The sequence below is a fragment of the Salmo trutta genome, chromosome 18 (assembly GCF_901001165.1).
Source record: "Salmo trutta chromosome 18, fSalTru1.1, whole genome shotgun sequence".
Classification (NCBI taxonomy): domain Eukaryota; kingdom Metazoa; phylum Chordata; class Actinopteri; order Salmoniformes; family Salmonidae; genus Salmo; species Salmo trutta.
Window position 1 is genome coordinate 36,129,378 of NC_042974.1, and position 17,155 is coordinate 36,146,532.

Genomic DNA, 17,155 nt, shown 5'->3' on the forward strand with positions numbered 1-17,155 from the left:
TGGCTCCAGAGTCCTATATGAGGGCCAGGGCAGGAGCATGGGCCCTGCTCCCCCCACCAGTCTCCATGTAGCAGGTGTACAGGTCCATCTGCCACCACGTACAGTACCTGCACGCATCCATTATCAATCCTGATCCTACCCTTTCCTTCAGAAATAATAACCAAGACACTCACTGACACAGTGAATCATCAGTTTCCAATATTGGAGCTTTAAAAGCTTGATAAAAAGAACAGGAGCACTATGATAGGACAGGATATTTCATAGAAACGTGTCTGCTGTCTGCGTGACTAAGCACATGAGTAATATACTTTTTTATGAAGCTTTCACCACTGGTGAGGCCGTCAATGTGAAGTTGAAATCGCGGGTGATTCCGTGACAGGAGCCTTTTGAAAGATTGATAAGCAATATTTTTGAAGTAGCTTTAACATAAATAACCTAATGTGGACTCACTAGAAGTTGTGCGAAAGTGTGCGTTGTTTACAAAGCTAAAAAAAAGACAGGACTTTGAGGAGGAGAAAGGAGTGGTTAAATTTAGAATGTCCATGTCCTTGAGTAAAGATTTTGTTCAAATGATGGGTTTCCCCCCCCCCCCCCCTCTCTCTGCATCACAGCACAAGAGGCATGCTCAGAAGACTACCAAATACGTAGAGCTGATCATCGTTGCAGACAACAGAGAGGTAATGTATCTATAATGAATTAAAATGCATAGATAATAGTCCTAGTGTCGTCCTACTCATCATTACCATGACTACAGTATGTGGTGTGCCCATTCAGAATGGCTAGAGACACACAGACTTCTCAGAAGAAAATAGGCGAGATTTTAACAAAGCAAGAACAAATCCTCTTGGTAACGGCAGAATTAGGTCAGTGTGCTGCTACAGTGCGGTCGTCGGTGGCAGCCGTATTCCACAGGAAGTGCTAAACAATTCCCGAGTGGACTAGACAGGAAACAGGAAATAGTGTGGATACAGAAGAAGGAGAGAAACGATCGCACTGGGATTTCCCCTTGGCTGCCCCTAGCTCATGCTATTGACCTGAACTGGAAGAGAGAGGAGGAGAGGACCCACTTGCTTGTGCTCCTCTATAAGGGCCAGGCTGGATGTAGCTGACGAAGTAGGTCTACACACAGTATACACAAGCAGGTGGATGCACAGTGGGATGAAAAAAGGAGAGTCTGTCTCACCTTGGATTGCATCCGATGCCTCTCACATGCCATTTCTGCCAATGCACATGCTCCCCGTTCTCTCGCCAATTGTTTCTGAGATGAACCCAGATCCAGATGGATCTCAGCTTGACAACCTGTCCAACATGTTATACCTTCTCTCCCAGACTGGTTGAAGATATCTGTAACATATGGGCCATGCCATTTCTGCAAAAACTACCATTATACTGTACTGCTAGGGTTGCAGAGCTACCAGTAATTTCCAGAAGTTACCGTAATCTTTAGTAATTTTGGTAATTAACAGGTGATCTATGGTAATATAATAATTGTCTTATTTGCAAAAGCTCTATATAAATAACTTTGTTTGTATAGTGCTTTTCAATACAGGTAACAAAGTGATTCACATCATAAAATAAAAGTTACTAGCTTAGAAACAAAGACAGATACAGCTAATTCAAATCATACATTGAAAACATCTTTATAAAAGTGTGTCTTCAGTAGGTATTTAAAAACAGACACTGAATCTGCAAGCCTGATTTCCTCTAGCAGACCATTCCAAAGTCTAGCCCTAATAGCAAATGCACAGTCTCCTTTTGTTTTCAACCTAGACTTTGGAATGGTCAACAGTGCCCTGCCAGAGGATCTCAGGCTGCGTCTTGACGTGTAAGGAGATAAAAGATCAGAGATATAGGATGGAGCTAAGCCAAGCCTAGCCTTAAATGTGATTAATATATATTTTTTAAATCTATTCTGAAGGTGACTGGTAGCCAGTGTAGAGAAGCTAAAATAGCTGTGATATGGATAGATTTTCTGGTGCCTGTTAAAAGCTGAGCTGCAGAATTTTGAACTAGCTGTAGACAATGGAGTGATTTCTGACAGAGACATGTATACAAAGAGTTACAGTAATCTAGGTGTGAATAAATAAAAGCAGGTAGAAGTCTCTCCAGATCAGTGACTGAAATAAAATACTTGACTTTAGCTATATTTTTATGATGATAAAAGCAAGACTGGACAACCTTCTTTACATGCAGCTAGAGGTTTAGGTCAGGGTTAAAAAAGGGGACCAAATAAAACAACCTCTGATTTCTTATCATTGAGTTGGAGAAAGTTGTCAGACATCCAACATTTGGATGGGTAGCTATAGCTAGCTTGGTCACTGGGTCTGATTGATATATAAAGCTGCGTGTCATCTGCATACAGTAGCAATGAAACTGGATGTTATGATTGTGGATGATGTCACCAAGGAGAAGCATGTACAGGGAAAAAAGGATGACCCCTGAGGGACAATAAGTGAATAGGTGCTGGGGACGATACTGAACCACCCATGCTCACTGAGAAACATCTGCCACATAGATATGACCTGAACCAGTCGAGGGCAAAGCCAGAGATCTATTGTCACGACTTCCACCGAAGTTGTTTCCTCTCCTTGTTCGAGCGGTGTTCGGCAGTCGGCGTCACCGGTCTTCTAGCCATCATCGATCCACTTTTCATTTTCCATTTCTTTTGTCTTGTTTTCTTACACACACCCTCATTAATTGTTGTGTATTTAACCCTCTGCTCCCCCCATGTCCTTGTGTGGAATTGTTTGTTTGTAAGTGCTTGTACTCTATGTTACTGGTGCGCGTCGGGTTTTGTACCCATGTAGGTTATTTTTGTATTGCCGTGGGTTTTGTATTAAACTGCTCCGGCTATTCCCTATTTCTGCTCTCCTGCGTCTGACTTCACTAGCACCAGTTCCGCAACCCTTACATTTATAGTAACTTTGGTAATTTATACTTGCATAACTTTAAAAACAAATATTCATATATAGCATTCATTTTTGTATATCTGTGTCCATATTGTCCATGCGTTTCTAGAGAATAGACCATTTGGTTCAAGAGAAAATAATGGGGGAAAAAAGCACATCTAATTTTTTTTATTTTATTATTTTTATTTAACCTTTATTTAAGTAGGCAAGTCAGTGAAGAACAAATTCTTATTTATAATGAATTAACAATGGAAAAATAACAAAATAACTCTTCCAACTATTGACTTTTTTTCACAACTGCCACAGTTTGGTGCCAAAACATTTACAACAAAGACATAATGCTTTAGGCTGAGTATAGCCCACATAGATCTCCCCCACAGCACATACCCGAGGGGGGCGCCAAACGCAGACAGGAAGATCACATCAGTGACTTTTTAATTTTTTTTATTATTTAACCTTTATTTAACTAGGCAAGTCAGTTAAGAACAAATTCTTATTTACAGTGACAGCCTAGGAACACTGTGTGTCTTTTGACACTATATAAATGAGTCATCTCGCAGTGTTTGTCATTATACGTTGGACATAAATATTTTTGCAGATATGTCTATGTCCTGGGAAATGTTCTTGTTACTTACAACCTCATGCTACTCGCATTAGCCTATGTTAGCTCAACGTCCCGCAGGAGACCCACCGATCCTGAAGAAGTTTTAAACAGGAAAAAACAAATAACGAGGGCGCGCTACCTTTTCCTAAATCCCTGAACATCACCTAACGGATGCTCCCCTAGGAAGCCAGTTCCAAAATAATGTGGTGAGTAGGATGGGCTAGCAGCACCAAACAAAGAGAAAACAATGGTATGTTTCTAAATAAATGATATGAACCAGACTCTGGTGTTTGTGTTCTTATACTGTATGATATCAATAATGATTTTATAATAATAATAATGCCATTTTGAAAATGTCTGTACCAAAAAAATCTGTCCATTTGTGTGTGAAGCAATGGAGGGAAATGTCCTGACGTGGCGATGTCTCACAGGCACATTGTCACACTTGTTCAAATGATATTGAACCCAGTCTGCAGTACTGTATACTATGTGCATTACCTTGTACATATTTCATCCACTATTAATGTCTTTCTTTGCTTACTAACATCTAACAATATTCACCCTGGGTTGCGTGTTCAGTTTCAGAAACAGGGAAAGGATGTTGAGAGGGTGAAGCAGAGACTGGCAGAGATAGCCAATTACGTGGACAAGGTAAAACCTCCACCTTCCCAATGCACAGGAGAGATCTATCATATGTTTCAAATAGAAATACCTCTGCCAGTACATAGTAATGTCATCCCAGACTAATGTCAGTCTCTCACAACTGCTTTTAGTCCATCTAAAATGGTATCATATAGGATCCCAAGCCGACGTTTTGTCATGGATCTTGACCTGGAGGTTGAACTCAGTGATTTCCACTAGATGGGACAGCTTCAAAGGCAAAATGTGCTATATAGTAAAAATGCATGATTTTTGGGTCTTAATTTAAGGATAGGGTTATGCACTAGGGTTAGCAGTGTGGTTAAGGTTAGGTTTAAAATCTGATTTTATAACTTTGGTTGTGCCAGCTAGTGACCACTCTGCAGAGCTGCCTCCAGGGCAAGATTCCTGACAATAAATGCCAACCTGCTCCCAAGCCAGTCCCCAGCCATTTATCCATACTACCTTTTTTATTTAAATAAAACAAATCTGTATATATTGTTTATATGGGAGAGATCCTAAGATGATAGTACAACTATGCATTCTTCTACTCACTGCCCCTCAGTTCTACAGGGTCCTGAACATCCGCGTGGCCCTGGTGGGCCTGGAGGTATGGAGCGACTCTGATAAGTGTCCTGTCACTCAGGACCCCTTCAACACCCTGCATGAGTTCCTAGACTGGAGGAAAGTCAAACTGCTGCCTACGAAATCACACGACAACGCTCAGCTCATCAGGTGGAGATCCTACAGTACACAAACTCATAAACAAATACCTGAAGCACACACTCAAAACGAAGTGACACAGGTACAGAAGTTATACAGCCCATACCGTTTCTGATTCGTATAGAAGCTTCAGTCGTTTGTGATTTGGGATACAAATAGACTATGATAGGATTCATAGTATCTATTTAACCCCTGAAGTCACCTTCTTTACCTCTCCTCGACCCCCTTCCCCCCAGTGGGGTGTACTTCCAGGGTACCACCATTGGCATGGCTCCCATCATGAGCATGTGCACAGTGGAGCAGTCTGGAGGCATCGTCATGGTGAGTACAACCTGAACCTCACACTGTTCCTCCTCTATGACGCTATCAGCATGAGCTCAGCTCAATACTATCCAGAGACGGCGTGTAAAGAAAAGTTGTTCACTGTTCATTGTTTGGTGTGGGGGTCGGAGAAAGGATGGTTGTAAACACCAGGATATTCACATCCATGTACACACACACACAAACACACACACACACACACACCATCCAAGGTCATTGGAAGCTTTTCCGTCATTTAACCACCCAGTCCCCAGTCTAGTTATAAATGTAGGGGGATGTGGGTTGGAGGTAAGTCATTGTACACGGAGCTTAAACAAGACACATTAACATTTTTATGACTAGTGATAAATTATTTGTGCCAGGCCATATACTAAATGTCAAAATAGAATGCCCTTTACTCACTACCACGCACAGCCCACACAGTTAAGTTATGCAATGAGCAAAATGAACTGGGTTTCCATCCCCACTGTATCACTTGATACCCGTACTAAATTGTCAGGCAGTTCCCTTCTCAGAGTCAGCCCATGCCATGCAGCTTCAACAAAGAGGTGTATTTCCCATTAATAGATATGTTTTCCTTCTGGCCAGGGTTAGCTGGTTATTTCCAGATGTTTGTCCTTACCATTACTCACACATGGAAAAGGCTTGGAGCAGGATTAAAGAACCATGTATTGAGTTATAGGGCCAAAGGACCAGATGAACCACTTTGTATTTCAACATATGTTATCAGCTCCAACCCCCTTTATTTGGTCCACATGTAGGTTGAATTTCACAGTTTGTACATCGCTGGGTTTTAAAACAAATTTAGCCAGAAACTTTTATACGTCAACCAGTGTGGGGTTGTCGTTAAATGTAAACGAAGTACAATCATCATGTTTTGGAAGATAAAATATCCCCTGCATGTCTTGAAACGATATCAGAAAGACCGTAAAACCCCTTCATGACCAAACTAACCCTGTTGTGTTCTCACCATCGTAGCTATCTTAGGGCTGCTTTGAAGGGTTGACTCTGACTTCACCTACGTCAATCCACTCTCTCTGATTCTTCAATTACAGTGCTTGTGAAGAAGCGCTCAGCCATGATGCGAGCAGTATATCCACACCACTCAGAAACATCCATGAGACCTCTCAAACATGACAGGGCTGGGAGGGACGTAGTTCTCATCCTTCCACGAAAACCCCAGGAAACTGGTCCCACCATGCAGCTCTGTAATCAGGGCAGAAATAGCTTTGCTTTACATAGGGCCCTGACATATGACCCTCTGTAAAGGGAAAGCGCATGAGTTTATTATGGACATAATAGTAGTCCTACAGTATGTACAGAGCAGTGGAAATCAGACTAGTTGTTAGGCTCTTTAGACTAGAGACCTACATACAGTAGGGACCTATGGATTAAGTAAATGTCTGATTCATAATCCGACTTGCTGTGTCGCATTGGATGACAGCATCCACATAGGGGAAACATTATATGACTGAGACAAGTCTTTCTGTCTCCAGTATCCTCCAGTATATTCAGAGCTGTATGTGTGCGTGCATGTGTGTGTTTCAGTGTGTGTATAGATAATTCATGGCTTAGTGCCTGTGGTTCACCTGGTGTACCTATCTAGGCCTGTGGAGTAGTAAAGACACACATCCACAGAGTGTGTCTGTGTGTGTAAAGCTCCATGGGCCGGGACCTTCATAATTTATACTGCTGTTGTGTTTGCTGCTGTGCACACTCAGCACTGTGCAGCAAGCTACAGCAGCCAGTCTTACCTTCACTTCTATTGTTCCCTTGCTTTCTTCTCTTTGTCTCTCCATGTCAATCAGTGTCTTTGCTGCACTTTTTTCAGTCTTTATTCCATTCTCTCTGCATGCATGCATCGCTGCCTTTCTCTGTCTAGTAGCTTTCTGTTTGTCAAATTTTTACTAGGTTTTTCTCCATCACTTCTCCCCTCTCCCTATCTCTCTACACCCCCTCCCCTCCCTGTACCCTCTCTCCTTCTGAAGGACAGTTGGCTAGCTTATATGTGCACTAAAATGTCATAATGCACCAAGTTTTTATTGCTTCCCAGCATCTGTCCCCGCCGGCAGTAGTGTGTGATTAGGGTTGGTTGGGGTTGTTGAGGGAACAGCAGACAAACTGATCAGCTCCTATCCTCCATGAGCAGAATGTGTAATGAAATGTGGATCACTGGGCAGTTGGACCTAATGGAACCACTGTGACCGAACTAACCGAACTAAGACAGATATGTATTGAACTAAGGGATAATGGGCTCTAATGTACTACTGTACCTTGTAGCTGTTTACTCTATGCAACATCCATTATCTTCCAAACATCGATGGATATATCCACTGAACTCTATGAACTAACATATTGTGCTGCTATTAACTATCCATGCTAGACATTATACAATGCAATGCTATGTTGTGATGTTCTAATAATATAGAAAGGTATTATCGCTTCAACTTTTTATCTCAGTTTCAAACCGAATGTGAACTTATGTTGTTTTTCCACTGTAGGATCATTCGGAAAATCCCCTGGGTGCAGCTGTGACTTTAGCACACGAGCTGGGGCACAACTTTGGCATGAACCACGACACCCCGGAGCGGGGGTGTGGCTGCAGGATGACAGTGGACCGTGGGGGCTGCATCATGACCCCCTCCACTGGGTGAGTGATGCCAATGGTCCAGTCCAACCATATTAATGGGTTATAAATACTGTGTTGTCTCATTAAGCAATTATTTTAAAAACAGAGTCAAAGAGGATGGTGGGTCAGCTCTATTGATTCCAGTCATTTTAGGAAAATATAGCTTTCAGTTTATCTGTACTGGCTGGAATTGAAATGGAGGTTACATCAACCTTGGCACTTTCAGATAGTCCCTTTTCTCTCATCAATGTGTAACAGTTTAACTTTGCCTCCCAAATCAGCCGTACACTTTTCGAGCATGCAAATTAAGTTCCCATTCATTCCTCAACTTTTCAGAATAAATTAGCAACGCATTTTAACCTTCTGCTAATAGACCATTCAGACAAGATGAATGCCCTCACAGCTTGTACAGGGTTGATCGTTATCTCATGTAAACACTAGTTGCCTGTGTGTCATTGTTAATGTGTGGATGGCCATGCATCTTGTTGAGGGCTGGGAACAACCACCCAGCCTGAAGACAGAGAGGCTGCTCACAGATTCTCACCCCGCTCCCAGCCTGGGATCTCATGATAACGCCTCGACTGATGGACCATGTGACTGTTTCTGAGTCAACAGCGGTCAGATAAGGTGTACCGTGTGCGTAATAGGAGATTTCACCCTTGGTCTGATGACAATTAGTTTTATCTGATGCTGAGTCTGGGCGTGTAGACGGATGGATGTGTTTGGGATGGATTCCACCTCCATTTGAGAGAGGGAAAGAAGAGGAAAAGAGTAGATGGACAGATGGGTGCCCAAGCAGTGGAGTCTGTTATTGCCATCGGAATTGGAAATTGAGAAAATTCAGCTGCATCCTGAGCAGTACAGTACATCCGAGGGCGCCTGTTCAGAACTGAGCTGCTGAGGATCATGGGTAGAATCTGAGGGGAGGGTGGCTGTCGGATACAGCTGATTCACAGCCTGTTCGACGACAGTCCCTCTGGCTCTGGGCTCTCTGTGTTTTCACTGGCCCAGGCTCTCGCTGTTGTCATTGGAGCCAGGCCATGAAGAACACAGTAACACTATTCTCAATTATGTGCTCATAAAACAACATAGCAACACACTGGAAAGAAACCGTACAGGGCTTGCAAGGGCATCCTTCGAAAATAAATGCCATTAAGTCTGTGAATCAGCGAAAGACCGTTATCCGCTTGTTGAAGTCAGCCAGAAAAAATGATGACCTTTTACCCAAAAAATAGCCGAAAAACTCTTCACCAGAGTTGGCAGTGAGCTCATTCTGTTATACTAATGCGACATTAATTGAGAAAAAAATATCTGTTAAGTCATGAAATGAATTCACCTTTAGAGTATTCTGGGTATCTTTTAGTGTCAAATACCCAATGCAGACGTTTTTATCTCAATATCAAATAATATCTGGGTATCAATTAAGAATCTTACTTTGATTGTTTTCAATTAAATTGGTAAAAAAAAATGTATATATAGCTTCTTAGAAAATAGTTATTTCTAAAGAAATACTTTTTCTAGGACTGTCTTGGAGTGGTCTGAGTGGGGAGGAGAAAACAGAAAACTAGCTGTTATTGGCAATGTCTTGGTGATGTCACCAGGCAGACCAAAATACCATCTCACCAAAACAGGTTGAAATTCCAGGCAGTCTTTTCAAACAGGTCTTGCACTAAAGGGGCATTAACCTCATAGTATGGATTTATAGACTGCGTATACAAAACCTTGAATACACCTGCTCTTTCCATGACATAGCCTATCCAGGTGAAAGCTATGATCCCTTATTGATGTCAGCTGTTAAATCCTCTTCAATCAGTGTAGATGAAGGGGAGACAGGTTAAAAACTTCTTTGGGATCGGTGTCCCTTCCACGGGACGGTTGAGCTAATTTAGGCTAATGCGATTAGCATGAGGTTGTAAGTAACAAGAACATTTCCCAAAACGTAGACATATCTAATATTGGCAGAAAGCTTAAATTCTTGTTAACCTGTCTGGGCTAGGGGGCAGTATTTTCACGGCCGGATGAAAAACGTACCCAATTTAAACAGGTTACTACTCTGGCCCAGAAACTAGAATATGCATATTATTAGTAGATTTGGATAGAAAACACTCTGAAGTTTCTAAAACTGTTTGAATGGTGTCTGTGAGTATAACAGAACTCATATGGCAGGCAAAAACCTGAGAAAAAGTCAACCAGGAAGTGGAGGATCTGAGATTTGTAGTTCTTCTTTCTAGTCCCTTTCGAAACTACAGTATTTGTGTGGTCACGTTGCACTACCTAAGGCTTCCATTGGCTGTCAAAAGCCTTCAGAAAGTTGCTTGAGCATTCTCCTGTTACTGGGCAGATAATAGGAGCTCAGTTACTGAGTGGTCTGCCTGGCAACAAAGGGATTGGATATGCGCAGTCACGAGAGCGCGCCTTTCCTTCTTTTTGTTCTTGAATGAATATGCTATTATCGCAATTTTTCATAAAAAATACCATAAAGATTGATTTTAAACAGCGTTTGACATGCTTCTAAGTATGGTAATGGAACATTTTGACTTTCGTCTCTGGTTCTGCGCTCGCGCGTTATGCCTTTGGATAAGTGATCTGTACGCACGAACAAAACGGAGGTATTTGTACATAAATATGGATTATTTTGAACAAAAACAACATTTCTTGTGGAAGTAGCAGTCTTGGGAGTGCATTCTGATGAAGATCTGCAAAGGTAAGAGAACATTTCTAATACTAATTCTGAGTTTAGGTTGCCCCGAACTTGGCGGGTGTCTGTATAGCTCACCGTGATGGCTGAGCTATGTACTCAGAATATTGAAAAATGTGCTTTCTCCGTAAAGCTATTTTAAAATCTGACAAAGCGGTTGCATCCAGGAGTAGTCTATCTAGAATTCTTTAAATAATTGTTATATATTTTGTCAAGGTTTATGATGAGTATTTTTGTAAATTCACCGGAGGTTTTTGGTGGGAATACATTTTCTGAACATCATGCGCCAATGTAAAATGCTGTTTTTGGATATAAATATGAACTTTATCGAACAAAACATACATGTATTGTGTAACATGATGTCCTAGGAGTGTCATCTGATGAAGATCGTCAAAGGTTAGTGCTTCATTTAGCTGTGTTTTGGGTTTTTGTGACATATATATTTGCTTTGAAAATGGCTGTGTGGTTATTTTGGTCTATGTACTCTCCTAACATAATCTAATGTTTTGCTTTCGCTGTAAAGCCTTTTTGAAATCGGACGATGCGGTTGGATTAAGGAGAAGTGTGTCTTTAAAATGGTGTAAAATAGTCGTATGTTTGAGAAATTGAAATTATTGGATTTTTTAGGTTTTGTATTTCGCGCCATTGGCTGTTCCATTGAATATTGGCTAGGCGTTCCGCTAGTGGAACGTCTGTTCTCATTAAAATAGAACTCAGACAATGCCCTGTTTTCAACAGAATGATGGATCAATGGGAACAATCCTACAATGTCCTCAGTTCACTTCAGCTGAAAGGCCACTGAGCACACACACAAGACAAGAAATAAGGCATTGCAGTTCTGTGTGTTTATTGGTGTGTATGCTAAATATGTGCAAACACACTGTGTGTGTGTGTGTGTGTGTGTGTGTGTGTGTGTGTGTGTGTGTGTGTGTTCATTCGTTCATATATACACGTCAGCTGGATATGCAATACCTTATTTCAGCCAGTCAAACATATCCGCCTCCGGGCTGAATTTACAGTGGCTTGTTGACAAAACCAGTCATTTCAGCAGTCCAATCTGAAACTCACTTCCTCCTCACAGTTTTCTGCCTTCTTTACCGTAGTGCACACTGTCTCTGTCCCTCAGTCCTGCTTCATCTTCAGAATGTGAGAAGCCGAGGAACAGGCAGTGACCCCTGTGTAGCTGCCTGGGTGTTGTGTCGGGACATTCTTTACTCAGACTTGCTAATGGAGTGGTGGACAGGCTGCATCTAAATGATGTGATTATCACTGACGCTGCCAACTATAATCAGGGGCTCAGATAGAGATCCACTGAGACAGGTTTTTGCTAGTCTAGACAAGCGCTAAGTGGCCAGTGGCCTTTTATTTACTGCATTTGATTTGTAATAGAAGAACAGAGGGAGAGATGGGAGGGAGAGAGAAAGAGATGGAGACAGAGAGATGTGGTGGGCTAGCTTAGTTGGGATATACAGTTACAGGATTGTGTTTGTATAGTGTACATAAAGAAGATCCCAAAGAAAGGTGGGCCCCTGATTTGAAGTATGACAGATCTTAGAGTGAGAGAGCCGAGAAAGCCACAGGGATGGTGGGGAATTTTCATGCTAGTGGATTGTGACAACCTCAAATAAGTTTGCTTTGGGTAGTCCCAGTTAGGGGGCTGTATCAGATCCACAGCACGGTGTATAACTGGGCTGCACACTCAAGATGAACCTCTGGAGAGGGGGAAATAACTACCAATGTCAAGGTAGGAAGGGATTGAGGGAACATTGACTAATTATGGGCTTGGTTGCCTGAGTTGTGCGTCAGCATGCGACTGTGTGTGTGTAACAGTTTACTTTTATGTTGCAGAGAGTCTCCTCACCCACCACCTCCATTGTCAACAGACACCGATGCCAGCGTCCAATCCTCCTTGGCATTTACTCCGCCACTGAACCCAGTGGCTCCTTGTTTGACTTGATTAGACTGACAACAGTCTTCTGGGGCCCCTGATGTAGGCTAGATTCAGAGAAACGCTACTGTTAGTTACCCGGGGTGGCAGCCCAAAATCTGCCTCAGCACAACCTTGCCATATCAGTGTGACTGATACCTCTGCATGTGTGGCATGACCACGGAGGGTCCCAAATCCTCTATGTCAGAAGTCAACAATTTACAAGGCCTTGTTGTTGCAGAGGAGGAGACATTGAGCACTGGCGACCTGAAAGTGACTGCAGTGCAGATTGTTGTCCTTGCCCTCTCTACTTTCAAAGCGTTCCAAGGAAAAATGTAAATCAGTTCTGTGTAATTCCTCAGACCGGCTGACGAAAGAGCACATCAGATCATATCCATTTCCTCTTTCCCTCTGTGTGTCTGCCTGGCATTGAACTCCTGTTAGTAATAACCCAGGCTGTCGGCATCTGAGCCCCCCGGGAGTACAAAAGGTGCTGTCTGTCATCATTGCTCTAAGTAAGATATGAACGCCCATTCATCTTATGAGCTATCAAGGCGTGATCAGAATATGAATGAGGTTCTGTGTCATCTATGGCTTTTATGAAGAACCTTATTTAGTTGTGAAATGACAACCCTTGTTGCCTTTCATACTGTCCGTCAATCAGGCCCTGCAGGATGACTAGGTTTGAGCGACCATTATGTGGCATCCGCCCCGAAACCTCCTAGTCCTAATTAGATCTACATTGCTTGACTGCACGTGGAGAAAAGATGGGGGTTTTAAGCTAATATTATCCACTGAAAAGTATAGTAATATCATTTCCTGGACGGTGTAGCCGGCACATGGCATCAGCTGATAAAACAGTCACTGGGGTGGAGGGGGATCCAAATTCCACAACTGTATTAAAAGACTAGAGGGGACTAGAGAGCAGAGCCCACGCCTCTCCCCAGGCCTGGTGGACCTGCTCTGGGCCCTCAGCTGGGGAGGAGATGATGGACAGTCTCAGGCTGGTCGGAGTAGATTGCTTTGTCTGCTAGTGGAGTTAAGCTTTGTCGGCCTGTGTTTTTTCCCAACACAGATCATGGGGTTCCTCCACTCTGGTGTGTTATCAACAGCAGGCATTCTATTTACGAGGGCCTGCTCAGTGGCTTGGTGTAGCCCTGCTCACCCTAGCTTTGGTCCCTCCTAAAGAGCAGGGGTAAACACATCTAGAACCATAGCAAGTGGATTAGGGCAGCAGACATGCTGACGTGGTGGCGGTCATCACTACTCCCAGGGAGTTGTTGTAAGTGAGAGTTCAGTGTGTTTTTCCTCAGTGGTAAGGAGGAAGCACAGTGTGTTTTCTGGCTGGCCCGCCTTACCTCTGTGCCCCTAGCAGGGTAAAGAGTGAACTGATGACAGTGCAATATCCATAGAGTTACAGCTGCCAAATCCCCCCTAGGCGGAGGCGAAGCATCACAGATCCCCTCACAAACCAGATGCCAAGTTTTAGCTACAACCCGACTCTGTGTAATGTCACGTTAAAGAAAGTGATTATGTTCAATGTCAAGGTTTATCTTCAAACCTTTTTTGGCCCACGCAATGACAAGTTTACCAACCTGGTCCACCCAGTGCCAAGACTCTCAGTCCTTTTAGTCCTCTGACTTATTGAAGCAGTCATGTCTGATGTCAGCTTTTCCACAGTCCCATGCCAACCGTCACCCTCCTGGCTATCTTGCTCGATCCACACCAGCCACCTAGCTCGGTGCCAGCCCTTATCCTCATCTGTTGCTTTTAAGAAGGCTTTTCAAAATGTCGCCTGTCCAAAGCCAACCCCCCCATCTTCACCACTCACGACACCGCTCACTGTCAGATACCAAGCTTACCCAAAACCTATTTTTTATGTGCCAGCCACCTGCCAATACCAGTCCCTTACACTGTATCATTAGCCAGCTTTACATACTGAAGGTAGGCCGGCCTAGTCATACAGTATAGTTGTATTGTAGGCCTATATGTCTCTGGCTCAGCCCACTTGCTGCCATTTATAGTACTGTAATTACAAATTTGTCACGTCCAGTGTTCTGTCCTTTGGCTTTAGTCTCTTACTGTCAGAGTTGTCAGGGTGATGGGAGGGGGGTTAGAGGAGGACAGGGGTCGATAATGAGGTGAAGCAGCAGTGTGTATCCGTCTCTCCTCCTGTGGTTTGTTGGTTGGTACATACAGTACACACACTGGCATCACAGAAACCCCCGGGGAGGACAGCTGTTACAAACAGACATTTCTCTATATTTAGGATGTTTTTATTTCCGATTTTCTTACTTTCTTATGTAGACATACACAGACTTGTTAAAAGTCAAATAAGAATGTCAATGTACTGTATGTGCCACAAGCTTGGCTGCAGCTAAAGGTCTGATCAGGTCTGATCATCATGTTTAAAATATGCTTCACCGCGTGGTATAAGTAGAATATTATGTTGTTGTTGAAGGCACATAGACACGCACTAAGAGGCATGTGTAATTTCCCCATAGCCCTCCGCTTCAGAAGTCGGTTTCTTCAAACGGCCCAGATTACCCAAGATCCTCTGTGATTGAAGACTTAGGTCTGCCTGAGCGGCGGATACATATTTATGAACTAAGGGGCTTGCAGACCAAGCTGTGTCGCTTTGTTGTATTGCTTGTTTGTTTGTTTGTTTGTTTGTCTTTGTGCTTATGAAACTGTGTCGAATCAGAGCACAACTGATGTCGGTAGACCGTTAAATATGTGCCAAGGCCTTATGAATGAATAAGCATGGTTGGGAAGGTTACTTTCTAAATGTAATATGTTACAGTTACTAGTTACCTGTCTAAAATTATAATCAGTAATGTAACTTTTGGATTACCCAACTCACTTTTGGTTTACTTAGAAGAAGACAAAAATGATCCAGTAAAAGCATTTGGTGTGTCATCATAGCGGTCTCTGACTTGTGGTCAGACTCGCTCAGATGGAAGAAACTTTAACTAGCACATTTTCTACATGCTGAATTTAATGTCATTCAGAAAACAGAAAGGTGTCGTTGTGTATCCTTTCTGAATTTAAAAGTAATCTAAGAAGTAATTATCTAGTTTTTCTAAAATATCTGTAATCTGATTAAAATATTTTAGCTGGTAACATTGCTGATTACAATTAGTTTTCTGTAATCAGATTATTCCCCAACCCTGTTACTAAGTCAGTTGAGCCTTTATAGCTCTGTCTGGGTTTGTTCGTTTATGGCACGTATACATTTACTTATGAATTCACTTATCCTAAATTTACTTTTAAAGCAAATTTGAACCGGGAATTACATACATATGGGAATGAATCAGATCATTCTTGAACGTAGTAAGTATCCTGTTGGACTGTTTTATGGAAACTCTGACCTTGAACGCCAGGAACATTCTATATTGGTTGTGCCCATATCAAAGGATTGTGCACACAACTGGTGGAATGTGACAGTGTATCTCCATAACAACACTTTGCACTCAGCAAGTTGCCATTATCTTTGCCCCTCAGGTATCCATTTCCTACTGTGTTCAGCACCTGCAGTAAGAAGGACCTGGCAGCCAGTCTGGAGAAGGGAGTGGGGATGTGTCTGTACAACATGCCTGAGGTCAAGGTGCTCTACGGGGGACAGAAATGTGGCAACGGATATGTGGAGGAGGGAGAGGAGTGTGACTGTGGAGAGCTGGAGGTACAGTAACATTCAACCACACAGAACACAGAGGAACATTTTCCATATCATATTGTATAGTTTAAATACTAACGTATTGGACCACCAGTCACTATCCAGACTAAAGAACAAAAAGAAATACAAAAAACCATGAACACTCACACAGAATAGCAACAAATGACACACAGTAACTACAAGGCAGGTAGCCTAGTGGTTAGAGCGTTGGACTAGTAACCGCAAGGTTGCTAGATCGAATCCCCGAGCAGACACGGTAAAAATCTGTCGTTCTGCCCCTGAACACGGCAGTTAACCCGCTGTCATTGAAAATAAGATTTTGTTCTTAACTGACTTGCCTAGTTGTAAAAAAAATAAATATATATATATAGCAAAGCACAACAACTCACACAAAGCCCCACAAGAAAGCACAAGCATATGAAAAGGTTTGTGTAACGTGCTTCAATATGTGCTGCGTCGGAAATAACGTGACTCTGATAACTGGATTGATTTGTGGGGATTTATTTGCCACCTGCAGAGAGTTGACAAAAACAGTTTGCAGTGTCAGCTCTTGCGGAAATGCTCTTGCGCACCTGTCAGGGTACAGCAAACCATTAAGTACATGGAAACAATACACCATCATACCCCACAGGCTGCGTGGCTAACCTAGCTAGCGAGTTACAGTAAATAAAAAGTTTTAAAACGCTCTCATGCATGGTAAGTATAATTACAGGGGTAAGAAAAAGTATGGTAACGCTTTGGAATTACTTGGGTTTCTGCTTAAATTGGTCATAAAATTTGATCTGATCTTCATCTAAGTCACAACAATAGACAAACACAGTGTGCTTAAACTAATAACACACAAACAATTATACGTTTTCATTCATGTCTTTATTGAACACATCGTGTAAACATTCACATTGCAGGGTCGGAAAAGAATGTGAACCCTTGAATTTTATAACAGGTTGACCCTCCTTTGGCAGCAATACCCTCAACCAAACATTTTCTGTAGTTGCGGGTCAGACCTGCACAACGGTCAGGAGGAATTTT

General features: G+C 42.5%; 1 protein-coding gene across 2 annotated transcripts in view; it reads left to right on the forward strand.

Moving 5' to 3' along the window:
• LOC115153240 (disintegrin and metalloproteinase domain-containing protein 12) overlaps nt 1–17,155 on the forward strand; it is a 150,241-nt gene that overhangs the window by 112,845 nt on the left and 20,241 nt on the right. For both annotated transcript variants that reach the window (XM_029698470.1, XM_029698471.1), the window contains exons 7-12: nt 612–677; nt 4,093–4,164; nt 4,718–4,887; nt 5,112–5,196; nt 7,698–7,846; nt 15,955–16,132. In XM_029698470.1, the coding sequence (XP_029554330.1) occupies nt 612–677; nt 4,093–4,164; nt 4,718–4,887; nt 5,112–5,196; nt 7,698–7,846; nt 15,955–16,132 (720 nt within the window). The remainder of the gene's footprint in view (nt 1–611; nt 678–4,092; nt 4,165–4,717; nt 4,888–5,111; nt 5,197–7,697; nt 7,847–15,954; nt 16,133–17,155) is intronic.